At 36.4% G+C, this 27,671-nt stretch overlaps 1 protein-coding gene across 1 annotated transcript in view; it reads left to right on the top strand.

The window, feature by feature from the left end:
• Positions 1-27,671, top strand: part of CTTNBP2 (cortactin binding protein 2) — a gene marked incomplete at its 3' end in the record, with an annotated part of 85,304 nt that overhangs the window by 43,063 nt on the left and 14,570 nt on the right. The window contains exons 5-14 of the mRNA XM_084278497.1: positions 4,321-4,524; positions 9,962-10,061; positions 13,449-13,599; positions 14,739-14,993; positions 18,640-18,757; positions 22,064-22,339; positions 23,162-23,257; positions 23,662-23,741; positions 24,771-24,857; positions 24,941-25,040. Of these exons, the coding sequence (XP_084134623.1) occupies positions 4,321-4,524; positions 9,962-10,061; positions 13,449-13,599; positions 14,739-14,993; positions 18,640-18,757; positions 22,064-22,339; positions 23,162-23,257; positions 23,662-23,741; positions 24,771-24,857; positions 24,941-25,040 (1,467 nt within the window). The remainder of the gene's footprint in view (positions 1-4,320; positions 4,525-9,961; positions 10,062-13,448; positions 13,600-14,738; positions 14,994-18,639; positions 18,758-22,063; positions 22,340-23,161; positions 23,258-23,661; positions 23,742-24,770; positions 24,858-24,940; positions 25,041-27,671) is intronic.

The following is a 27,671-nucleotide window of genomic DNA, read 5'->3' as shown; positions in this document are numbered from 1 at the left end:
AAAATTAAATTACCACCTGACTTCATAACTCTGTGTAGTGTTACTTGTTTTAGCTTGTGCTTCAAAGAATAAACATTTTTCTGAAAACATCGATCAGCCTTTTAAATAGGACTCATCTCCCAAATATTTGTGAATTTGTGTTTCTTGTGAAATTGGTGGCAGTTTTGAGAGGCAATTCTCAAAGACAGGATTTTTTTAAAACTATTAAGTTTTTTTTTTTTAATTGTGCTGGTTTATGTGTCCAAATTACCTTTCTTTCTTTGCACTCCCATTCTCTTGTTTTTGGAAGGGGTGGAAATATTTGGGTTCATTTAATCCCTTTATAATCTTTACTCTGAACATCTGATGCTGCCAGGATTTTGTAAGTGGCGCTGCTTTTTGTGAATTTTTGCAATTGCAAATGGGAAGTGTATCCCATAATTTGAAGTTTGCAAACTCTAGTTAGTTTGAAACTCTAGTTACTGGTCTGCTGTTTTATTAATAGAGAGATGTTATTTTCATATCCCTTCTTTACTGACTACAAACAGGCTCAAAGAACTTTAATAATTTTATCTGCAATATTCCGGTAAATATTGAGGAGCTCCTTTGTCTTTTACCCAAACTAATGCTTATATTTTGTAACACTTATTCTCCAGTTCCATTTTATTTACATTTTATAAAGGAACTGAACTGGTTTTGCTAAGTGTTCTGACAAACTGCAGAACTGAAAAACTTTGAGCGACAGATGTTATGGAAGCATGGCAAGACATTTCCATCAAAATGTTATGCTTAGATAATAATTTTTAAAATAGATGCTACAAATATATATAGAAATAGATTTTTTCTGAGAAAAAAAATAGTAACCCAAGTTTAGTAACACTTTTTTCATTAAGATAATGTGGTCAGTAATGCCTGAATACATGTCACTTAGTAATTTTCTTTAAGTATGACTTTTCTTGAAGTGAATGTCTAACAAAGTACAAATACCACTGCAGCCTCCCTCCCATATCTGCATTTTCATGCCCTCTCAGCACAGCTTCAGTTAGTTTTATTAACGTTTTGCTTGATTTTAACCTGGTTTATTTACTTTTTTTTTCAGAAAATGCTCAGAATTTCAATTTTAGTTTCAGTTAAAGAGCACGGTAAAATCTTATTCATGTTTTATTGTACATTAAATAGTGAGCTTCAGTCAGAATTTGTTCATATTTTTAAACAACAGTGGAAAACAATTTTAACATATTATAAAGACATTGGAAGAATATTCAAATATTTTTTTCCAATAAGTTCCTGTTTATTTCTTCTTACTGTGGAGTCAGAATTGATAATAGCCTAATCACTAAATGTTCCTTTTTATTAATTTTAAAAGAGTTTTCTAGTTAGGTCAGATTGCTATAAAAACATATCAACAGCCTCATTTTCAGTCAAGGAGTGTGTGCATCCAGAAAGAACAACTATTGAGAGCAAAGTTAAAATCAGAGCACCATTTTGATTACCCATTCTGCTAAACTTAGGCAGTGATACCTTCTTTTAGAGACAGGGCATTGTACTGCATGTTGCTCTTTTCATTCCTGGTAGGAAAAGGCACTGGGTTTTGTCATTAATGTTGAACAGACTGCACACAGAGAAATTACAATGAACATTTATGGCCTGATTCAAAATCTGCAACAGTGTTTTCATTAACTTCAGCAGCCTTTGAACTGGTGCCAAAATGCTTCTGCTCTGTTTGGATTTCTACATTTCAATGGCTGTGAGACTTCAAAATGGAAACGAATGTAGGCAGTTGGATTTTCATACCCCTGGGATTTCTGCTTTCACTTTCTTCTTGGTTTTGCGCTTTTTATGTCACTCTTCAATGAAGTATGATTTTTATTTTGCTCGTTTCTATAATGATTGATTTATTCTCTCTTATACAATTGGCTTCAAAGATAAAAGGGGGGAGGCGGGGTGAAGGACTGATCTGGGCTCTGAAATTAACCATCTCACATTCTGAAGCTGATGCCAGAAGCTGTTTTTGTCTGTCCCTCTGCCCTTCATCACTGCATGCCCTACAAGCTTTCACAGATGCTTCACATTTCCTAACTTTTTGCATCTGTAATGGTATACCTTGTTTATTGGTATTTTCTAATGTTGGTGTATTTTTTGGAGTAATTCAGCTTTAATATATTGCTTTATATTGATAATAGAAGCAAAAGTTATATTTATGTTATTACGTGGGTTTTGTATCTTTTTCAGATCAAGGTTTTCATCTAATGATTACCTAGTCTAATGAACTTCATCACCAAATTGCACCAACATATTTCTCATTTCAAGGAGTTGAAATGAAAGTTGAGATACCACATACAGCACAAAAAAAATATTTCTTTTAATGATGCTTTAAAAAAACCCACCCAAAACAACCCCAAGCAAAAAACACACAACAAAATACTTGCACTACTTTCAATAAGGAAGGAAATCCAGAAACACTCTTCATGCTACAAAACTGCTTGACAAAGTGAACTTCATGCTTGAAGCTTAGTGCTAGGCTTCCCATATTCCTCCAAACTATTCCAGTATAAACTGGACAAAGAATGTTAGCATCTGGAGTGTCACCCAAGCAATGTCCACCATCAGTTATCTACCATGACAAGACAGTAAACATTAGCAAGTACCATTTAAAAAACCATTGATGTACACAGCAACATCTGCAGTACCTTTAGTTTCAGCGAACAACAAAAAGTTTAGAATGGAAAGGATTAACAAAAGTTATTCTCCAGACTTTTGGGGATTTTGTAAGAGTTAACAGTTCTCAAATATTGGAAGAGGAAATACGTATGTATTTTTTTCACTGAAAGGATGAGGTTTGCTTTATATGTTGCTGGTTTGTTTGTGGGGTTTTTTTACTACAGAAAAAAACCCTCAAAGTCCTCTGATTAAAAATATTGGAGAAACAAATATTAGTGAGAGTGTTAATAGTCAGAAGGTAGTTTCAGAACTGAAGTTACATGAACAAGGATTCAGTTAACTTGTTGCAGTGATGACTTCTTATAGTCAATATCAAATAAGTTGAATAATAAGCTCGCATTGTGTATAAATTTACCTTGCTTTAGAAGCAAATATTAAATACTCCAAGCATTATTTTGTTGTTGTTTTGAACTGAGATCAACCTATGAGTTCTTCAATTGGGGCTGCTCAGATGACGGATTCTTGTGTGAGTCTGGACCTTGATTAAAGTTTGCCCAGGTCTTACAAGCTTCCCAAATCTATTCCTTCTATTGGCAACTTTTATGTTTAATTTTGTTTTTCCAAAGTGCAGAACAGGTCATTCCAGCATGGTAGAGCCACTGCCACATGTTTTTTCTAGTTCTAGGTGCTGAAGGTTGCATAGCACTTGATCAGCTTGATGGAGCTGCAGGTAGGTAATGCCCTGCAGCTCCTCTTCAGTCTTGGGTGTTGCATAGCCACGTAAAAGCTGTGTATTGTCAGAGTTCAGCTTTGTATAATAGCATTTACTCAAGAGGCAAACTATAATGTGCATTTTTTAAAGGTGACAGTGAAAATAATAAGAAAAATCTTTCTCCTGTTTTCTCTTGCAGTCCTTGAACAAGGAAGAATGCACAAAATTTTCTATGCCTTATGCAGCAAACTTCATATTCTTAACAAACTCCCTACTAAAGCTGATAAATAATGAACAGAACATTTAACCAAGATAACTCCTAAGCTTTCAGAGCTTTGAATGGAATATTATTTTTAGCAGGGTGACTTGAAAGCTTTCACTCATAAATTTTATATAGCCTGTTATCTATTCACACTGGGGCATTTTATGATACATTGTTTAAGTTTTGCTAAGTAAAAGGAAGATTACCTTAAGGCATGGTTCAATAATAAATATATTTATTATTTGTGTAAATGATTTCTAATTATTTTTTCAAAATTATTGAATGGCCCTTGAAGTTACTAAGGGCTTTCTGTGAGTTTTGTCTGTATAAATGAAGGTAAGATATAAATACTAAAGTTTGCACTTAGGCTACAAAGTTATACATTAAAACTTCTATAAAACTTTTGCTAGTTTCTGAATTTTAATAAAAAGGTTTTCTGAGACGTTCAGCTGGTACTACAGTTCATAACAAGTTTCACATTAACATTTTGTAATGAAAACCTGTTCACTCTCATTAACAGCTATCTACCCTGGTTCGTATTCTTCAGAATAGCTTCTGATGCATAGACAAAGCATCATCACAAAACTTGTGCTAAACTAACAAATCCTGTCATTTTGAAGATCTTTTTTAATTCTTAAAAGAACAGAGAAAATGCAGATCTTTATTTTTGTGTCTTCCACCTAATTTCTGTTGCTTTAACTCACAGGCTGGTCTTCCTCCCTAACCCCTTTGTTAACAAGCGGTGGTCCTGTCCCCCTGGGTGGCAGGCCCACCCTTCTTCACCAAGCTGCTGCCCAGGGAAATGTCACTTTATTATCAATGCTGCTTAATGAAGAAGGACTGGACATTAATTACTCTTGTGAAGATGGCTATTCTGCCTTGTATTCTGCTGCTACGAATGGACATACAGGTAAGTGATTCTAAGTTTTATTATGACATTCAAGTGAAATCCTGAAAGCTGATTTCATAAGTTTTAAATATTAAATTGTTTTAAATATTGAATTATGTCAAATGCTTGTTTTTAAAAATGTTAAATTGAAACATACATATATATATATATATGACCAAAGTCATAGTCTAGCATATATATAAGCAATACTTCTGGAGGCAGAATTTTGGAACACAGAAAGCATTCTTGCTTGTGGTAACATTCTGCAGGAACAACTATTCTGATTCTCCCCTCCCTTCCTATAAAAGTCATCAGATATCGTCATCCCATGTTCTGTGACAGACTGTAGATCTTTTGTGGCAAAGGCAACTTGAAAGAAAGAACTTCCCTCTACAGGGAGTAAGCAGGAAGGAATAGGTCATCAACAGTGTTTTGATCTTCTGCGGTAGCAGTGAAAATGATGGAAGATGGTTTCAGAGTAGTGTGTAACTTGGGAAATAAAATGAACTGTCTTCATTTTTGAACTAGATGAAATAGCCTTATTTTGTTCTCTGGGCTCTACTGAGTTAGTTAACATTTTTCTTTGCCTCGCTGCCCCAACCCTCAGTCTCGAGGAGGTAGCAGCATCTCTGAATCTTTCAACAGTCAGTCTTCATGTTTTATGAATATGTTTATGAAATGAGGCAAATATGTTAGTAACGGATATGAATTTTGTGAATAAATATTCCAAGCAATAATTTTCAGACTGTTAACATAGGGCTCTCAAACAGCAACTTTCTTTACGATTCCAGTGACAATTACTATAGGGTTTTTTACTGATGTAAAAATATCTTAGATTCTTATATTGCAGATAATATCATTATGCTGTTTGGGACACTAAAGGGGCAATACATCAATGCCAATGTGAAAAAAAAAAGCCATTTTTAGTAAAGTCAAGATTTATTTCACAGTAAAATTTGGAACATTGTGCCGTTAAATCCACTGTTTTAAAGAGTACTTTGTGGTTTTGTTTAACAATGTATCTGTTAGTGACAATTAGAAAACTGCAATCTGTTGTTCAAAATAATATTTACAGAGACTATTCCATTATTTTTCTCAAGTATTTTAAAACTCAGAGTAAAGGTAGGATCCCAAATCCATAGCTGGGCTGAAGGATACATTTTTCTGACATACTCAGGGTTAAATTTGCTACCAGACATAGTGATAGGAGGAATTTTCCCTTCCTTCAGAATGGTGTATTTTGTCTTTGCTTGCTAGGTACTATGGTTTGCTTCATAGGAACATCTGGGCCTTTTCATCTGACAGATTTGTTGCTGTTGCCAAAACCATTAAAATATTGGAAAAGTCCTTTATTTTATTTTCTTTCTTTGGCACATTTTTCCATTCAATATTTTATCTTTAGTATTAAAAGTCCAAGTTTATTATACTGTGTGGATCTCTCCTCCCCCCCTGTCCCTGAATGGATTTTCTGTGGATTCTTTGAGGCTTAGGTCCATTTATCATTGCCGGTGTTTGTGGGAGACCGTAATTGACCCAATTATTCTTTGCTCATCTTGTATTCCTAATATGTTTCCAAGCAAATGCCCTGATTTCTAGTTACAATTACCAAGTGGCTCTTGCTGACAGCAAAGGCAATTTGGTTTCTTGTTCTATTGTCAGAATGTCAAATAAGAGACTTCTTGACAGAAGTACGAAAACACAGTAATAAAAAACAAACACATGCATATGCATTCTGTAATTGTTTAGTACTTTTTAAGACAAAAAAATATTAAAAAGGTTTTAGTGTTGCATTTCTATTTATAGTTGACAGGATGTGAAAAACACTGAATTGTACAAATCGTTACATTTTAGTGAGTAAATGGATTGTAGGAATTCTGAATGAGAGTCACACAGCAACAGTATTGATGCCTTCTTAACATGTATATGAAAACTGATGGTAGTAGATTTATCATATTTTTGGAGAAAGGTGTTTGTGCTTAATTTTAATATATAATTCTTTCTTTATTACTTGAAATTTGTTGCCAAATGCATGGATAGATGCAGCTCTCCAAAGGGTAGACTTTAAAAAACAAATTTATGTAAAAATATATAGGTATAAGAAAGGAAGTATAGGAATAGATCTCTTATTTTAAGAAGTCCTTTTTCATAGCTTTTTTAACTAATCAGGTGGAAAGAAATTACACTGATGTCATTTTGAGAAGGATAAAACAATTTATTGATTGTCAGGGGTAAGTTACTGTTCTTGGGCTGTTTATTTTTTTCCTTAGAATCATTTAGTTTGGAAAGGGCCCTTAACAACATCAAGTCCAACTGTAAGACTTAACACATAAACTTACCCTGGCAGGTGATTGCACCACCATGATTTAATTTATTGAGAATACTTTCAACCTCGAGTTAGCAATTAAATAGATTCAGAGGTTTCCAGGAACCCTTGTTTCTTTTAAGTCAACCAGATTTTTTTGATTTCTCCTGGGAAATTTTTGGCCAGAAGAAAAGAGTGGTTCTCTACTTGTTAAGAGCCAGCGTAGAAATACCTCCCTTCAGAAACTAACACCATGTTTTAGACAGTCTGGGAAGAGTGGAAAGTGATGATCTGCACACATTTTCAGTGAAGAAATAAAATATTTGAGATATGTGGATAACTGAGAAAGGTAGAACACATTGTAACCAGCATGGTCACAGCAGCTGTTCTGTCCTCTCAGACCAGTCTGTAGAGAAAATTGAGTTACCAAGAGAACACTCAAATACTGTTTCCTAATCTGCCCTGTTTGCAAAATGTGTAGCTTTCCTGTTCGTAAACAGTTGCCTTTTGAGAGCTGCAGCTGAGGGCTTTTCCAGCACATGAAGCTCACAGCAGCTGCTTTGTTTCCTGCACACACTGTCCCCAATTTTGTAGATCTGAGAGAGAGAACTTCACCCTAAAAATATACACTGAATGCTTTCTTTGTCTTTAAATGGACATAAGGAAACTTTGATTTTGTGATTGAACCTCTAGATTGGGATTAACTGAACCGATTGTTTTGTCAGGCCATCTTGGTTTGACCCATTAACAATGCAGGAGCTGGTTCAGTCTTTTACATACTTGATACAGTAGTTCCCATAGCTTATATATCTGCATATCTGTATTGTGTTGCCAATCCTGGCCATTCTCTGACATACACGAGGTGGTTGAGAGAGAATGAAAGAAGAATTCCTGAGACTGAGAGATGTAAAGATAACGCTGATGATGACAATAATATTACTACTACTGCTGCTGCTACTACTACTAATAATATAATCCTTTGGATTCAGCTATGTGCTAATCATATGCATTTATGGTGTCATCGATTCTCTTCTATCCTGAGTACTTGGAGGCTGTGGCACCCTGATTGATAGGAAAAACTGGAATGATGTGGGAAGTAGAAAGGAGTGAGGTGCAGACATACAGCTACATGGAGTCAGCTCTGCCGAGCCACTGGATGTATCTGCATTGTGTTTGCCAGCACTCTGGAAGAACTAACTACCCAGCTGTGGTTCGAGAGCAGTAAAGTCTCCAGGTGTTTGTGCTAATAAGCTTCCATGTTTTGCTTTTGCTTTGACAACAACCTTTATCTGAGTGACATCGCTGCCTGTCTTGTGCCTGCCCTTCCACCCAAGTTCCCTCCACTGCTGATCCCTTCTGTGGCACACAGCAGTGAACTGGAGTTAATGAATCTGGATTGACCCAAATTACCCTTCTTCAAATCCCAGTCAAAATTCCATCCAGAGGACCCAGGCTTCTTGGAGATTATAGCTCTTCTGCTTGTTAGGCTACCAGAACAGGTCATGTAAAGCTTACTGGCTCACATAGTGTGCCTTAGGAAAGTACCTGTGCTTCTTCATGCTTGCACCTACCCCTAACAATAAAAGTTGTTCCCATCTTTCTTCATCAGAAACAGTAGTTTCACATAGATAAACTAACACCTGAGTGATGTGTCAGTCAATAACTGAGTTAACCATACCTCTCTAGAAAGGTGGTCTTGTTCTGTGCGCTCTTCATGGCTTTTGCATGGCTAACATATGCTTTGTGAAGAAACCAATGAGTATTCTAACCAAAGACTTCTGCTAGAAGAATGTTTTTGCAATATCCTTCATAAACTTCAGAAATATTTTAGGATATCAAGCAAGGATCTGTATTTTCATGTGAACTGTTTAATGTAAGACTGGGATTGACAATGGTAAAAGGAAAAAAATATGTCATTGTTAGCAGAGTATTTTTCCTGTTATGAAATGATTGAAAATGTAACTTGATTTTAATTGGCATTCTCTTACAAGTGGAAATACTAGGTAAGTTAGTTAATTGAGAGCTTCTTTATGACTTAAAAGAATTATCACACATTAAGTCCTGGTAGTTTATCCTGACAAACAAAAAAGCCATTTCAGATCAGATTACTTATTTAAGAACTGTAATTTACATTACAATAATTTACAGTATTTTAAAATCTTATTTCTTAATGTTATATTATTTATCTACTCAAGTCCACAATATCTGCATTAGTTTTAGAAAGAATTGTAGCAGGATTAAATACATTCAGGAACGATTTAGGTTAGTCAGATTTCTAAATAAATGTCTGTTTCTGATATCTAGAGATAAGCTTCATTAGCAAAGCTTGGCTCCAGAATTTTTCCCAGTACTGGAAAAAGTATGCATTAAACTTGATCAGAAACCAGGTCAGGAGTTTATAATTGGTGCTCAATCTAAGTTTCTTTTCAAACTTCTAGTGTCAGCTACAAAAGACTTGTTTTATTTTGGTCTAGAACCAATTTCAAGAATAATAGAGCAGCTCAAGTATTTTCTTCAAACTTAATTGCATCAAATGATATTGCAATTTGTGGATGAAAAGCCGTCTAAGTACTCTGTAATTAATTATCTTAATTTAGCTGTAGGATGGTGGAATAAGGCTGGTACTATTTTTAGCATTTCATTTTGGAAATATATGAATAGGAATGGTTTGGGGAGGTTTGAGTCTGTCAGCTTGTTTGTCATTGCAATCCCATGTGAAACCATCCTAAAAGAACACTGGCCAGCCTGTTGAGTTACATGTAGCTTGTGAGCATCTTCCCTGTGGCTGTCGTATTTCAGATGTGTGATGTGACTGCCAGTTAGACTGTGCTGCCTTTTAGGGGCTGCTGGATAATTCAAATTCCTCACCTTGGAGGGACATAAATTAGCCAACACTATGGGAGTTGCCAGCAGTGGGCACCTGTTTGGACTCTAGTAAAACCCAACCCAGGCCCTTTTTGCAAGCGAGTGGTGGTGTCATTCTCATCTCTTTCCTGCAAACTGCATCCTGGGCTTCTACTTCAGTTTGCTATCGTGTGTGTGATATGTATAGTCACTAAGACTGGTTGTTGTTGCCCCTTGAGTAGGTTTCAACTTCTGTTTAGTTTTAACCACTTGGTCTTTTAGCATCTGTCTATGTTTATGCTCGATTCACAGATTGTGTGAGATTGCTGCTGACTGCAGAAGCACAAGTTGATGCTGCTGATAAAAATGGCTTTACACCCTTGTGTTCAGCAGTTGCTCAGGGACATGTCAAGTAAGTGAGGTCTTCAGATTTTGCCCATCAGCTATTACTCAGTTGTATATTATCGTTACATTATATAATTTTTATTACATTACTGTTGTATTCTTATGTATAAATGCATTTAACTATAATTTATTCAAAGCATCCACTGAATCTAATATTCATATGTCATTCTGGTTTTAATAGTTTTCATTTGAGTTGTTTCGATTTGCAGCTCTTAAGGTTGCTGGATGTGTTTTCTTAGTAACCGCATAATAAATAGTGGTCTATCTGGGTGTCATATCTTTGAATGTCTTAATTTTCTTTGAATTCTCAGATATAATATAGGATTAATAGAGGAAAGAAACTATTTTTTACACTGATTCTTTTGAAGCATAGAGAACTCTGAACAGCATATTCAGAGGCAAAAGAAATTTGTCTTGAGTATTCTCCTGAGTGATATAGAATCAAATACTTAATACAGGTCTTTTGTGGAAATTTATTTGTACCAGGAACTTTGAAAAACAGAAAATTGCGTATGAGTCAAAGAATATTTTGAAGAACATATTTCAAAATGTAGTTGCAACAATATTTTTTAAGCTTCTAATTTTATAAAGATTGGTGGTTTATGACAGCATGATTGGAAAATTGTGTCTTTTTATACTGAGAACCAGTACACAACAATTCATCCGGATGATTGGTTTTTAACTCCCTCTTTCTCCTTTCATTAGAGGACCTGAAGGCTGATACTGTTTTTCTGTTCTGAAACTTTGCTGTGTGTCATAGAGTCGTAGGAACTAAAGCTGAAAGTTGAAAGCAACCAGTAGATAACTTCTTTCAGAACATCATTATCAAGACAAAATTATTTTACAAATGCAAAAAGTCTTAAACAGCATGAATGAATCTTTATTACAGACTTTACCTTTGGTTTATGTATCTTCTGTTTTGCTTTTTAGTCTTTTAATGTTGCATTTTGCTAATTTTAAGGTTTTTACTCTGATACAGTAACTTATAGGTAGTCAGAGGCTTTGAGTTTTGTTATAGTGTGATAGGCCCTGCCCCAACAATGAGGAAGAGCAGGATCCCTGTCCTTTTCACAGTCTTCCATGAGTATATAAAGGACCATCAGAGATTTTGCCACTTCTTAGAAGACTTCAAGCTTGACGACTGATACATATCTTTTACTGCAAGTCTTAATCCAGAGCTAGCAGATTCCCAATGGATTTTTGGTAACAGAAAACAGTATTCCAGTGGGGGTCTGCTTTCATCTGACCCCGACTGGAGTACTGCATCCAGCTCAGAGGTCCCCAGAAAGACATGCACCCACTGAACTGAGTCCAGAGGAGCGCCATGAAGGTGATCAGAGGGCTGGAGCACTTCTATGAAGACAGGCTGAGAGAATTGGGCTTGTTCAGCCTGAAGAAGAGAAGGCTCTGGGAAGACCTTACAACAGCCTTCTAGTACCTACAGGAAAGCTGGAGAGGGACTGTTTACAAGGGCATGGAGTGATAGGATGATGAGTAATGGCTTTAAATTGAAGAAGGGTAGATTTAGATTAAATATTAGAAGAAAATCTTCACTGTGAGGGTGGTGAGGCACTCAGCTGTGGCTGCCCCCTCTCTGATAGTGTTCAAGGTCAGGTTGGATGGGGCTTTGGGCAACCTGGTCTAGTGGAGAGTGTCTCTGCTCATGGCAGGAGCTCTGAAATGAATGATTTTTATGATCCTTTCCAATCCAGTTAGGATACTGCAGACTTTATATGCATTTATATGCATTTTCCCCTAGAGTTACTTAAGCAATATGAAATACCTAAACATTTTTCTTGCTTTCACTTTTTTTTAGACACTGAACATGAACTGAATTGTAAAAAATTAGTGGAATTATAACAGGGCCAGCTAAAAATATCAGAAAGACTGTGAATGCTTCAGGCTGTTTGATTAGCTGATCACTTCAAAGTTCTGGCTCAGAAAAATCTGCAGTAGGTAGAATTTTGGGCAATTATCAATCTGTCCCCTTCAAGTATTGTGTGGTCTGTGTTACTTGTGTGACAGCACAAAGAAATTTCATTTAGGAGAACCTTTTAAAATTATTTTCCCCATATGACCTTACCTGACCTTGAGATGGAAAGTCACTGTAACATTTCCAGAACCACTGGACACAATGCAAAATAACAAAACAGGTGTATTGAGCATAGCAGGCTCCATCTGCAGTTGCTTTATGTATCTGTCTTCTTATGAGCGAATCTTAAGATGACTTCTGTGACTGTATGGGTAGGATACATGGGTAGGATATAAGTTCAGCATTTGGGAAACTAGAGCATTAGTTTTTTCATGCTTTTTCTGTTCATTTGAGCATTTTCAAGAAGTGCAACTAAGTAATTCATGTTAATGTTACCTGTTTTGCTCTTTTCTAAAATTGGTCATTTTATCTTGAACTTGACAGATTTTCTGATGAGAACTTACTAAGAGGAGATAATTTTTTAATACTTTTGGGTTTTTCATCTGTAATTTCTTACATGCTTATGTATCTTATATAGTTTTAAATTATTTTTTCATCCTGTTTGCTATAGTATGGTCCCCTAACCAGTAGTCATATGGGATTGCATTAGTTGTTTTGGGGCTTAACTGTTAATATCTTTGTATTTTTATGGACTAAGAAATGTTGAGCCAGAGAGTGGTTAAAGCCCCTGTTTGAAATACAGAGGAAATAGACTGGGATTAAGATTTCTCTAAAGTCTTGAGAGTTGCTGAAAAGCTGCATTTGGAAAGGGAAAGGAGCCAGCTCTGGCACAAGAATCAGGAAGAGAACTGGGTCTACTGAAACAGGGTTATGAGGAAGCGCAGGATCTTGGATTCAAATGCTGGTCCCTAGTGAGTCACTCTTCAGCACTCTACCTAACGTTCCTTCCTGCCTTATCCAGTAGCTGCTACCAGCCCACCCCAAGTCATCCTTCTGGAGTAGCCTTCATTCAGGGATTTGTTTTGTTGTCCCTGATGGTTTAACTCCCTAGGCCAGGGTCCCTTTTTCTGGTATCTAAAGCTAATCTAAATCCTTTTTTTATTTTCCTTTTTAAAGCTATTGCTAGTCAGGAAAGAAATGTTACTTTTTGCTCACCTGAAGCTTTTTCCTAAGCAACTGTCATCAAGTTTTTATTAGTCTTGTGAAATTAAATGTTTTACATTCACAGTTTTTAAATGCATCTGTAGTACTTTTGAGATTTATGGGTTTAAAGTGACCTGATTTTCTGTCTTTATGTATATGTATGAAATTATACCTTGTATTTCTATGTATGTGGTGGATAAAATCACAGGTACATCTATAACATCAGTACTTTATTAAAAATCTTTAAATATTTTAAGTTATAAAGAGGTTTTGGATGTTGAATATAAGATAATTTTACTACCTTATTGTTTGCTGTAGGTGTGCAGAATTATTAATTATGTATCAGGCTGATATTAATCATGCTGCTGAAAGAGGACAGACACCTTTGTACCTGGCCTGTAAAAATGGAAATAACGATTGTATTAAGCTATTGTTGGAAAGTGGAGCAGATCGAACAGTAAAAACCAGTGTAAGTTAAAATAGCTTGTAAAGTTGAAGTTCCTTGTATAATACTAAATAACTGTAAACAGCTAAGGAATATTTACATTAAAATATTTATTTAAAGTTTAAAACATTTATTTAAAGTTTTCTTTAAAGTTGAACTACACATAATTTGAAATTAGTATTTTCTTCTTTTCATCATACTTTGTGGTGGGTTTTTTTTTGAAGCTGTGTATTATCTCTAACATCTCTTAATTTATGTGACTTCCATATTGTTTTATATATGTCAGATTCCACCTGCAGTTTGCTGCAGACTTTTCTTCAGCACTGGATTTGCAAAACAGAAATCTTCTGGTTTGACTTACTTTTCAGGTAAAGAAGTGGAGATAGGGATTTTGCTTCCACCTTTTATGTTAGGATGCTTTATTGTTGTCCTTGAGAGGACTCCCACCCCCAAATTTGCCAGCCAGTATTGTAACATTTCAAGTATCACAAGTGGGAGAATATGGAGAAAAATTGTATATGCAGGAGAATGGGAAAAGGACTGTCTCAAAATTAACATCAGGGTATTGTCCTTTTCAGGTGTTTTCCTGCAGTTGTCCTTAAGACTTTGACATAAAAATGAGAATAAATGTGGGATGCAGGCTGTCCAGAAACACAGCTATATTTTACTTGTATATTACACTGAATTTTTTTGATGAGTTTGTTTTGGATTTAGGAAGTGAATAGATTTGATTTGAAAAGAGAGGAAGTTATGATGTGAAAACCATTAAAATATCTGACTAATTAGTTGCTTAATGCAACATGAAACAAATTATTGATTGTTAGAATCACATTAGTTTGATACATGATGAGGAAACAGTCTTTCAACACCATGTAACCTCTGTATGTCTCAGATTCTCCTAAGAGTTTTGAAGTTTCTGTCTGTTATACTGTCCTTGGAGAAAGCTGTCAAATTTTCTTTCTGCTACATTTTCTTCCTTCTCTTTCTTCCAGCCCAAACACGGACAAGCAACTCTGTCTTTCCAAAGGATTATTACCTCACTCTAGTTTATCTTTTTTCATTTCCAACCAGAGCCTTCCATTCAGATTTGTTCCTGATACAAATAATTCTGCAAGCATTTCTCTGTGTGTTGGTGGCAGCGTGCTTTGTGCTTCTGTTTTCAGGAAGGCTGGACACCAATTCACGCAGCAGTGGATTCTGGTAATGTTGACAGTCTCAAGCTCCTTATGTACTATGGAGAGCCAAACAATGGGAACGCTTTGACTGATGCAGAACCTAATTTAGACTACTTTGATTTGGAGAAGAGAGAAGACAACTATAGCAGTAGAGTAAAGCCTGTTATTTCTGCAGATCTCATCAACCACGCTGACAAAGAAGGTTGGACTGCTGCCCACATAGCAGCATCAAAAGGCTTTAAGGTCAGTCTGTGTGAGTGAGTTACAGTAACCTGATAGAAATCAGGGGTAAAATAAATCATTTTCTGTCTTTGAAGAACTAAAACTTAGATTTAAAATCTGAGTTTGTTACCTAGTTTGTTGTGACACCTGATTTGTCAGGGACGGATAACTCCAGTGGATAATGTACCCCAGAAGCTAGGTGTCAGATGGGGTGAATAGTCATATGTAAATGCCTGTTTCTTTTGGGACAAGAATAAAAGGAGAAAACATGATGACTTGAGGTTGGATTTTCAAAGTTGATTTGAGGTAAATCCCGCTCTAATTGCCAATTTCTTGACTGTCATGTACTTAATATGGATATTAGACAGACATAGTTTCCTGTTACAGTTACGGATGATTTAACTATGAGCAATTTTTCCTGTGGGAGGGAGGAGACAACGAGAAATTTGAGAATCAGGTTTGTGCAGTAATACATTGCTTAATTTGTTATTTTGGGCAGCCTTTTTAACAGGCAATGAATAAGGTTTGGGGGGGGGTGTGGGATAGCTGATGACATGGAGAATGACATTATAGGACTTACTGATAAAAAACAGGAAGTCTTCTGGAAATTGAATATTACTTGAAGGATTTTATATGAGAAGTTTTACACATCTCATCCTGACTACAGGATTTTTTTAATGAAAGCTGTCAGTCAAATCCTACTCTTAGATTTTTACCCTGGCAGAAAACAGAGGATACTAAACACAGAAGAGAGTGAATTTTACAAAAATATAGTCCAAGTGTTTGAAAATCAGATTTTATTACATGCCTAATGCAATATCTATTGTGATGTTTGCTTTTTTCCCTGATAGATTTGCTAAGATGTGTCTAGGCTTATTTTAAGATTCAGTTTACTAAATTACAGGGTTTTAGGGACCACCCACTGCTTAGTCAGCATATTGCATTACAGAGGCAATGTTCCATTACTGCTGTCTGTTAAACAGGTGCACTCTTATTTCAGTTTCCACTCATCTCAGCTTAGCTGGTGTTTAAGGTATTTGTTACAATTTGCAAATACTTCAGTAGAGTGCATTATGTGTTTTTTTTCTGCAATAATACAATCCTTGAGAACTTTGAAACTACTTTCTATTTACTGTCTGAAAGAGCTTTGGCAAGGTGTTCTTTCTGAAGGCTCTGACACTGGAAATCTGACCCTGTGGCAAACCCTTGCTGGAGCTGTCTGTTCCTGAAGGTCTGTGTCCCATGGCAGCCACGCTGGGGCAGTTGCTGAAGAATTGAAGTCCCTGTGGGAAAGACTCACATTGGAGAACTTCATGGGGTCCCTCCCATAAGAGGGACCCCACACTGGAGTGAGGGAAGAGTGTGAAGAGTCCTCCCCATGAGGAGGAAGAAGCAGCAGAGACAACGTGTGATGAACTGACTCCAACCCCATTCCCTGTGCCACTGGGGAGGCAGGGGTGCAGGGAAAGGAGGGAGAGAAATCATGAGTAGAGTTGAGCCCAGGAAGAAGGAAGGGGTGGGGGGGAGGCATTTTAAGATTTGGGTTTATTTCACATTATCCTACTTTATTTTGGTTGAATAATAAATTAGATGCATTTTATTCTGTGTTGAGTCTGTTTTGACTGTGGCAGTAAGTGCTGAATGGTCTCTCCCTGTCCTTATCATAATCCATAAGCCTCTCTTTATATACTTTCTAATCTGTCCATCTGAGGAGGGGAGTGATAAAGCAGCTTTGGTGGGCATCTGGCCTCCAGCCAGGGTCAGCCCACTCCCCATGTATGTATAACTTACACTTTTGAATTTCTGAGCACATTCCACATAACTGTTTAATAAGATCTCCACTGAGGGTGGAGGATATTCTCTTTATGTGAAAGCAATATATAGCTGGCAGTAACGTTCCTGGCTTTGATGTTTCTGAGACGTCATATAATTGTATTTGATTCAGTGCATGTATTGACTCGAGAGATGTTTGGGATATTAAGAAGCTCAAGAAAGCTTAATAGCCATCTTCAAGAACTGTTAACACTTCAGCTTCTACCTCTATTCCTTTATCTGCACTGCATGTCATTCATGACACCACATGGTAGTTCCATATAAACAGTGCTGGAACTTGCACCCTTTTCTTCTGAGATTGATAGATGCCATTCCTTAAAGATGATCTTTGCTGCTATGTCATAGGCAACATAGCCAACAAAGCTTTTCATTTTGCTAAGGAAATAAACCTCATTTCTTTGTTCTTTCCCACTTCTCTCTTTCCCCTTTATTTCCCACTTCCATTGTCACCATTCTGTCCTCTGCATTCTGCTGTCTCAGCCATTCGTCATACCTATTTGAGAGACACAGTTAATTTACTAACCTGACATGAAAATATGCTGGGTTTGGGTTTTTTTTCTGGTTAATTTTCTTCTGGCAAAATTAGGGAGCTAATTTAATTTTTTGAAAGTTCTTTTAAGTGCTGTAACCCCAATCTGGTAAAAACTTCATCTCACAATGAAGCTTTAAACACTGTTATGTTTAGGAAAGGTGCCAGAGTATCAGATAGATATACTGACAAAAGTATTTCTCTTAGAACAGCTACAAAATAGGTAACAGTAGCCAAACCTGCAACAAGCCACTGTTCTGAATCCAAATACTTAATAGATGCTTGTGTGTGTCAAGGTTTAGTTTTTCTTCTTTGATTCCCTCCAGACATTATCTATACAGTGTCTTCTTTTAATATGGACATCTGTCCTTGAAAAGTGTGTCTGAGGATAACAATGGTTTTGTGAAGGCCACCTGTATAATTGCTGAATAGATGATCACTAGAAATCAGGACATAATCAGTTTTCTGGTCACTGATCAATCAACATTTGAATGTAGTTTTGTGAGAGCTTTTTTCTAGTTTGGGAGTTAAAAAAAATATTTTAGTGTTATAATATGATTTGTACCAATCAAAATTTATCTGCTAGTAGCAGATAAATTCATTGCTTCTAATGAACTATAATGTATTTTTGCTTTTGATGAGCATATGACCTTTTTTTAAGTCTGAATTTTAAGAGGGCATCATGTTGTTGGCATCCACAAAATGTCAGTGCTCTGACTTTAACAGAAATGCATTTTTATTTTACTGCATTGCAGAAATTCAGGTTTACCTGCCAAAGAGGCTTGCAAGGTGATTTTAAAATAATTCATTTTCTTTTGCTGCATACCACTCAGTTGTCAGGCATGATGGAAACTCCTACTTGGTGAACTGCAAAGTGAACACTGTTTGTGTGCCATCTGAATAGATTTGTTAATTTGTCTGTATTAACCTTTAAAATGGCAGGTTTAGTGTTGTTTGAACTTTGAGGCCAAGATATTTAAAACTGGATGAATAGTTGGGCTTCTGTTTTCTTATATAAATACCTAAACTAGTTGCCAGATGTTAAGAATTTCCCTATTCAGCTAATGTTTGGAAGCCTGGATGCTGTATTCTGCTTTTTCAAAATGTTGATTTGAGACTTTCAAGGTTTTTACTCCTGGTTTTCAGCTCTGTGAGGGACATAATCTGGGTGCTCATATATAGAAAGTCCAGAACTATCTTTGGAAATGCATGTGTAAGAATTTCAATTATCAGTCTAGCTGCATGCTGGTAGGACTCTTTAATGCAGCAAATGGATGAATAAATAATGTGGTTCTTACCTTTCAGAACTGTCTAGAAGTCCTTTGTAGCCATGGTGGACTAGAGGCTGAGAGAAAAGACAAGTGTAATCGAACATTGCATGATGTTGCTACAGATGATTGCAAACATCTCCTAGAAAACTTAAGTAAGTAAATGCTATCAGCACTGTATAAAAATGTTTTTAGTAAAGAACTTGTTGGACAGAAATGAGAAATATTAAAAGGGTTTCTTAACAAGTTTCTAATCTCCAAATTTTGCAAAAAGTATAAGATAAAATGCTGTTGATTATTAAATTACCTACATCTTTGCTTCTAAACCATTTGAAAAGGTCTTGTACATGTGCAAACATCCATATTCTCTTAACATATCTGAAGGTAATACTAGTAATTACTTTTTCCAAAGCTATTACCCTCATCTTTCCTTCAGACTCTTGCAGAAAAATCACTTGGTGGTGGATAGCTGTCAAATTTCCTCAGGCTGAGACAATCATCTAGTCATATCTGAATCTCTTTTTAGAGCATAGTTTTATCTGTCACTTGTTTATTGTTGAAAGGATTTTTTGTTTTACTCTTAAAAAAGTCTTAGAGACAACATCAAACAACCTTTTTCCCAACATCAGTAACTTCTGTCAGAATATTGTTCTTCTGTTGGAACCTGTCATCATCTTCCTTTCTCAAAATTCAGTAGAGCAGACTGACCTGTGTATTTCTTGAGCTAAAACTTAATTCATCTACTCACAAATTCTGTGTTTTCTATTTCTCTATATAGTCAGAAGAATTGTCTTTGTAGATGTGTATGCTTTGTATTTATCTACTTCTTTTGTGTTTGTACTGTGGGAGGTAGGGCTGTGGGTAGTCAAGTTCAGTGATTTACAGCATCCTTGGGAAGCTTTCCATCTGCTGCTCCTGTTTGTCCTCTTCAGCTATTGTAACACCAAGGTTCTTGAATGGACTGAAGCCAATTTCTGATGGCTGGTTCTGTAGCTTGTTAAACTGGTGCTTCTATTACTTTCATCAGTCCTCTTACCCTGTCTGTCTGGGCAGGTTTATCATGAACCCAGCTGCTTTTATCAGGTCAGAACCTTTGTGGTTCATTTCTCTTCATTTGTTAAACTTGTACTTAACATCAGTTTGATCTTAGTTAACTTTCCCCTGTCCATAATATCTGATCTGTGGAAGCTTGGAAACACTGCTTTCATCTGGGTATACACCTCAACAAGCCAAGACTACATTTTGGGTAAGCTGTGTATGTACCATCCCTGCCTTTCTCACAATCCAGTAAGATTTCCACAGTAAGGAAGTACATGCATGTGGGACAGGAGGATGTGCTCTGACAGATCTGAAAAACTGAGAGACAGGATTGCCAGCTATGCTAGAGAGGACACATGCACTGAAGTTTAGGCATACATTGTACTTCTGTCCTACATTTCCTAGCAGAGAATTATCTGTATTTCTTGCTGTCATTGCTCATTTCCCTGAGGTCCAGCCATCGGAAGGACAAAGGTTTGATACATCTCTCACAGTGCCACATCTGAAGGAAGCCTTTGAGTAATCTTTTCCCTATGGCACACTAGTGGGTTTAAATCAGAGCTGCTCTGATATCAGAAAAGCTTTGCTGGTTTGTATCAGCTGAAGATTTGGCTTCTGAACTCAAAAGCAAAACTAAGATAATTTTGTAAGATTTCATAATCTTATATATTTTTTGTGATTGCAGTTATTTTTAATTTCAGGGATATTTTCTGAAAGGTCTTTTTTTGGCATTAAGGTTAGAAGATAGTTTCACTTTTAGTCATCTAAATCATCCATATAGACTGCTGCTGCTTCTGTTGTATTCCATTTTTCAAAGAGAGAGATTGAAAATAACTTCATTAAATTAATTTTGTTTCTAGAAACAATGTACATGTAAATGCCCTACATTTAGGAATTTTCTGTCTTCGCTCTTAGGTTTTTATTTAAAGACATTTGGCTCAGCTAACTGTACTTTCTACTTGTGCACTAGTGCCAGAAAATTCCTTTCTGCATTGATAAAAAAATGTGCACAACCACAATAAACTGAAACATTAAGATACCATTTCCCATCTGTCTTTATAAGAAATTATTCTGTAAAGAGGAAATAAAAGATTAAGTAAGTTTTGTCTTGCTTCCTGTTATTTAATCATAATGATAGAATCATTACATAGCATGTGTAAGGTTGGAAGGGACCATTAAAGGTCATCTAGTCCAACCCCCCTGCAGTAAGCAGGGACATCACTCACTAGATCAGGTTGCTCAGAGCCCCATTAAGCCTGATCTTGAGTATCTCCAGGGATGGTGTCTCTACTACATCTCTGGGCAACCTGTTCCATAGATCTCACCCTCAAATTTAGCAGCTTTTTCCTAACATCCAACCTAAATCTCCCCTTTTCTAGTTCATTCTATTGCTACATGCCCTCATGAACAGTTCCTTCCCAGTTTTCTTGTAGGCACCTTTCAGGTACTGGAAGGCCGCTATAAGGTTGTCCCTCCCAGAGCCTTCTCTTCTCCAAACTGAACAAGCCCAAGTCTCTCAGTCTATCTTCACAGGGGAGGTGCTCCAGCCCTTTGATAATTTTTGTGGCCCTCCTCTGGACACACTCCAACAGGTCCACGTCCTTCTTGTGTTGAGGGCTCCAAAGCCAGACACAGTACTCCAGGTGAGGTGTCACCAGAGCAGAGGGGCAGAATCACCCCTCAGTCTGCTGGCCACACTTCTTTTGATGCTGCCCAGGATGCAGTTGGCCTTCTGGGCTGCAGATGCACATTGGTGGCTCATGTCCAGCTTCTCATCCATGAGTACTCCCACGTCCTTTTCTTCAGGGCTGCTTTCAAGCACATCATCTCCTAACCTGAATGGGTAATGGGGATTGTCCCAACCCAGGTGCAGAACCCTGCACTTGGCTTTGTTGAACCTTATGAGGTTCACCTGGGCCCACTTCTCCAGCTTGTCCAGGTCCCTCTGGATGGCATCCCGTCCCTCCAGCACATTAACTTCATCACTCAGCTTGGTGTCATCAGCAAATTTGCTGAGGGTGCACTCAGTCCCACTGTCAATATCATTAATAAGGATATTAAACACCACAGACCCTTGAGGAACTCCAATTGCCACTGTCTTCAATGCGGATTTGGAGCCACAGACCACCACCCTCTGAATGTGACCATCCAGCCAATTCCTATCCACTGAACAGTCCAACAGGCCAAATTTACTCTTTGTAAATGTACTGTAATGTAAAAAAAGACAGATACCTTGATACTTGTTTTTCATCACTCTGCTTTTGTGCTTGTTATATGCTCTGCTGCTCTTTAACATTTGCTTTTCTGCTGCAGGAGTTATTTTGCAACTTCCCTTTGCAATATCAGATGTTACTGGTCTGTAATAATGGGATTTTTTTTTTTTAATTGAGTTTTACAATTTCTCTCTTTCTTTTTTGCAACAGATGCTCTTAATGTACCTGTAAAGATTTCAGTCAGTGGCATTGAACCAGCCCATTGTGGTACAGAGGAATTTGATACAGAAAACACAATATGTGCTTTACATATCCGCAAACAGACATCATGGGATGATTTTTCAAAAGCAGTGAGTCAGGCAGTGACAAACCATTTCCAGGCAATCACTTCTGATGGATGGAGGAGCCTAGAAGACATGTCATTTAATAGTGGTGCAGAATCCAACATTGGCCTCAGTGCAAGCAGTATATTATCTGTCAAACTAGGTACCGATAATGCTGTAATTAATAAAAAATTAATTGGGGGGTTTCTTGAATTTGTGAAATCTTGTAAATAATATAAAAATGTCTTTCAATTTCTGGGCCTTTTAAAGCTTAGGCTAAGAAACTCTGAACAGCACTGGCATGAAAGCGTGCTTTACTTTTACCTATGTGTCTTGATACAATTCATTAAACACTTCACTATCATCTCAGCGGCCACGAGGTCCTATGTTAATTAGTACTTTACTCAATTTAGTACTGCAGAATCTGTATTACAGGTGAAACAAAACAGGTCAAAGGAAAGCCCACACTGACTTTATAGTACATCCAGACTGTACAGAAAATCCAGGCTGTAAATCAGGAACATAATAGAATTACTCTTCTTTTGTCTGATTTCACTTATCAACATTAAACAGAAAATCCTTAAAATTATGAGAAATTAGCCCAAATGTGGTAGTTGGTAGTAACAGTTGCACAGGATACTGAAAATTCATGTGCATAATCTTAAATCCCCTTCTCCCCTCTTGCCCACCACCCCCGAAAAGCCCTATTCACATTAGACAGGGCAAAGTATCTTATTTTACTTAATTTTACATGTAATGAGGTAAAGACAGGCTAGCTATTAAACTTGGGTCTTAATTGGCAGAAAACATTAGTATGCTTAGTTGTGTCAAATGATGGTATGTTTTAATAAATGGGACTGCTTTGTTTGTCAAATTTGTCAGTGTTTGCACTGAACACATTTTGGAAGCAGCCAAATAGCTTGAGCATAAGACACTGTACAGATAGAGGGAATATCTCACTCTCTTACTTTTTTCTTTTTAACAGGAAACATTTCGTGGTCAACAGGTCAGATTTTTTCCCAACCGCCATGGGACTTCTTGAAGAAGAACAGAGCCGAGCATATCACAGTGTTTTTGTTTGGTAATTTTCAATTCATAATTTGCAGCTTTGAATATTAAGACATTCCATATGAAATACATAATTTAAGAGTAATTTGCTACTGGTTTTGCTCTTCAGTGTTGCTGGATTCTCGGAAATATCATATCCAATTAATTGTTTAATTAGATTTGAAAGGGTCAACAACATTTAGAAAATATGCTGGCACACAAAAGCCCTGCTATACCTTTTCCAATTATACAGTAGTATATATTTTACTTATGTTTTGGATACCCCTGAATCTGTTGTCTTTCATTTCTTCACCATTTTAAATTGCATATTTGGTTCTACATCACTGCAAAATACTGCATGAACAACATGTATCCATCATATACGTGCTTATAAACATGACAGATCTAGAAAAGTTACTTGTGTATCTCTTTTTACAGGACCTCAAGAAGGCTGCCTAAATAGTGTGACTTATGCGTCTATGATCCATCTTCAGACACTTCAGAACTACCTCCGCCTGGTAAGGATAAGACTTGCTTCTCACTGTATGCTGCTTACATGGGAAAATACTTCTGTAATAGTGTTGGCTAAACTCCTACTCTGTAAAAGAATATCAAGACTTCTAAAACAAGAAATGTAATGAAAGCTGTTACTTTAAAATTAAGTTCCCCCCTGAATCTTACCCAATAAGTTGAATCTCCTGAAGGCATTAGCTTTCTTCTTTAAATACCTGACATCTGATTAACTGAACTGCTTAAGAAAATATACTACAAGCTCTGTGATTTCTTACTTCTTTCCAAAGTTATTTTGTTCCACTTTTTGTGGGAAAAATAAATTACAATAACATTCACGTAAGCAGCCAAGACTTGAATTTTATTATTAGCATATATATATATCTCTCCTTTAACTCTTACATTTTATTTAATACCTGAAAATAAAAGGATAATTGGATAATGTGAGTTAACTTTTATAGATCATTTGTTTTAACATTGCTAATAAAATCAGAATTAATTTTAAACCAGCACAGCTTCTGCTGTGTCCTTGGATAGTATTTTGTGTTAGAACAGTTATGTGCCATAGGTTTCTGCTGTATTCAACAATTTTGTACAATGACTTTTTAGAGATAAAGTAATTTTACAGTTAAGATAGAAAAAACCATATTTATTCTACCATGTAATAACTTCATCCCATTTCAACTGGAAGTATAGTCTTTAACATCATTCCGTTTTTTCTTTTAATTCAAAATAAAGATTATATTTTTGACTCTTAAAGTCACCCTTCCTACATGAATTCTTCAAATTTTAATGATTGTTATAATGAAAAAATAATTTTTTATGTAGTTTTAGAAATGCTGATATAAATTTATCAATATATTTTCAAGACGTGGTATGCAAATAGTGCCTATTTGGAAACTAATATAGTAAGGATTATCAACTCCAGTAGTGCAAAACAAAGAATTTTGTCTGTTGCGTGATGATTTTCTCATCTAGGTTAAAAAAAATAATTCAAATCTATGAACTTTGAAGAATAATTTGTTGTCTGTCTGCAGGTTGAACAATACCGTAATGTCATTTTCCATGGTCCAGAAGGAAGTTTGCAAGACTATATAGCATATCAGATAGCGGCCTGCATGAAGGTATTCATACAAACATATAAAGTAAATTACCCCATAACTTAAACTTTGCACTATTTCAACAAATCTATACTTTTGAAATACAGCAAAAGCAAGTGGCTGCAGGATCCACGTGTGAAATCATTAAAGTTGAAGTGGATGCTGGTTTCTCCAAGGAGCAGCTTGCAGAACTGTTCATCAGTAGTGGTAAGGTTATTTCAGCAAGTCTGATTTTGGTAATTTGTAGGAAGAATTTTCATGGTACAAAGTAAAGATACACATTAAAACATTTTGCTTACTGGGTGGCAGGTTTTAACAGAAGCCTTAGTTTTCCAGGTGCTTGGAGAATAATAAGAGTCTATCTGAGGTCCAGTAAGGAGCTCTGTCAAAAGTTCATGCCATTTAAGTAAAATTAATATTCTTAATATTTTTTATGTCTCCTTCCTTTTCTCTTTGCTTGTGAACCTTTAAAAGTTGATTACTGTGGTTCAGATCTACTGAATCTGAAATGAAGGTCTATTGTTGCCTTATTGTAGCTGTTCGGTTTTTTAAAAAAAAGATATAATAAGGGAAACTAATTATTACCTTTGTGGGATTAAAAGGAGTTGTGAGTAAGTTCTTAAAGACCACTTGCTTTTGATATAGGCTTTTTTACTGGATACTTATTTGTGCAGCTGAGCTAAATTTCTCACCAAGGCAGGCAAATTTTAGTATTCTAACCCACTACAGGACAAAGTTGAATTTCTGTTGAAATTAACAATTTTGCCTTAATGGATGTGAATAGCTACATGTAGATTCAAGTCCTGTTACTTGGGTGCTCCACAGTGAAATATTCTCAGAGAGGTCTGTAGGCTGTAAATTACCCATACAGTAATGATATAGTATATAATATTAATATATAATGTACAAAATAACACAACAGTATGATATGATGTGATACGTTACACATACTATAATAAAAGAGCCTGAAGGGTGGTAAGATTCTTCCTTCGCTTTGGTATTGTTCAAATGAAGTAATTTTGGCTGAAATACAGTTTTGCTCTTTGCAAGCACTTCTCAGATACGTACCTACTTTCACCTCTGCAGCTGCCTTCTATATTTTTTTTCATTTCAGTTTTACAAGTGTTTAGGTTTGGGATTTTTTTTGTTGGCAATAAGTAGCAATGTAGTTTGAGTCTAACCTTGGTAACAAGACCATTTTCGCCCAAAAATGTTGGGCTTTTCTCTTTTATTATTACGGTCTCTTCTACAGCTTTAGGGTCATAATTTCACCTCTCATTCAATGTGGTCGTTCACATTAAAAATAAATGTCATTACTACTTGGAATAACCTTGTGTTTCAGGATCTATGATTTTTACTTTCTGTATGGAAAGAGGCTGGGCTTTAGGCAAATGAAATTTCAGCAGTTTCAGTTGTGCCAATGCAATGCCTCTGGCTGCATTCTCATGTACCACTGTGATGAAACTTTGAGACAGCTAAAGCTTTGAGAGGATCAGGCCCTACCTTTTCCCTTCTCACTGTGGGCAGACCAGAAACATGAAGGGAATCTGAGTCTCTTAAAATAATATTTTATTCAAACAAACTAGACTTACTTTTAAAAACAGAAACTACAATTCAGTGAGACTGAATGCTGTCTTCTAGCTGCTCTGTGTGCAGTGTGGAGCCTATCCTTAAGTACCCTTTTATCCTGCAGCTTTCATTGGCTTGCTTGGTTGCAACAATGTCCTCATAGTCCACTTTGACCACATCCATGTGCATGAATAAAGGCAGAGCCGTCCCATGAGCTCATACAGAGGTGTGCAGTGCTCCACTCAGTTCATTAGCATACGTCCTGGTGTAACTTCTGAGTAGGCCATGCTTGCATTTCAGCACTATGCTGCTGTTGAGTCGCATTTTTTATGTCTGCTTCTTGCCCCATTGTTCTGCACTCTTCGCCCCTGTCTCTCTGTGGTTCCATCAGGCAGAAGAAGTACCTGTCCTCCCTGCTGTCCAACTGTATCCTCGTAGTAAAACAGGGCAGTAATATTCACGAAACTGCTAATAAATGGCAAGTATCAGCTACAGACAGTTTTGCCCTATTACTCATCCTTTCCCTTAATTACCGTCTTTAGTGTCTCCTTCAAAAAGTTCTGAAACAATGCAGGGTGCAGTATACTCAAGACAAGTGTTTTCACAGAATCAAAGATTGGTTTGGCTTGCAAGGAACGTTAAAGATCATCTAGTTCCAACCCCCATGGGCAGGGACACCTACAGCTAGACCAGCTTGCCCAAAGCCCCATTTTCTTTAATATATGTATAACAGAATAATTTTTCTGGGGTTTAGTGTTAGAGGAACACTTGCAAAGGCTGTATCTTTTTTAGGCAATAACATGTTAAAAAAGGAAAACATCTGAAATGTGAAAAAAGGAGATAGATGTATGTAATTTTAATGCCTATTAGGTTCAGGTTCTACTGTTTGTGCCTCAAATTAGCTCTGATTATTTGGGTGATTCTTAAGGATAATGATTAAATTTCTTATAAATGTGGATTATTCTAATTCCTTTTTATAACTACATGGTATAAAGAGGACACATTGAAATTTTAAGATGTATTAGAGCAAATGAAAGAAATGTTGCTATCTTTTTTGTTGTATTTATTTTCAGTGTACTGAAATCCTTCCTAAGAAGATCCCATTGTAGCCATTTCAGGGGTTTATTTTAATAGTAGCTTGCTTTTTTTTTTTCCTTATTGTACAGTATTGTACTACTTTATTTTTTGATTTTATGCTTCCAGTTTTGAAGGTCTTATACAGTCTGCTGCTGTGAAGAAGTTAAAAGGCAATGTTGGTTTTTTTTTAAA

The sequence above is a fragment of the Gallinula chloropus genome (genome assembly GCF_964237585.1).
Source record: "Gallinula chloropus genome assembly, chromosome: 1".
Lineage (NCBI taxonomy): Eukaryota > Metazoa > Chordata > Aves > Gruiformes > Rallidae > Gallinula > Gallinula chloropus.
Note: the sequence above shows the minus strand (reverse complement) of the source record. Positions and strands in the feature narration are given on the sequence as shown.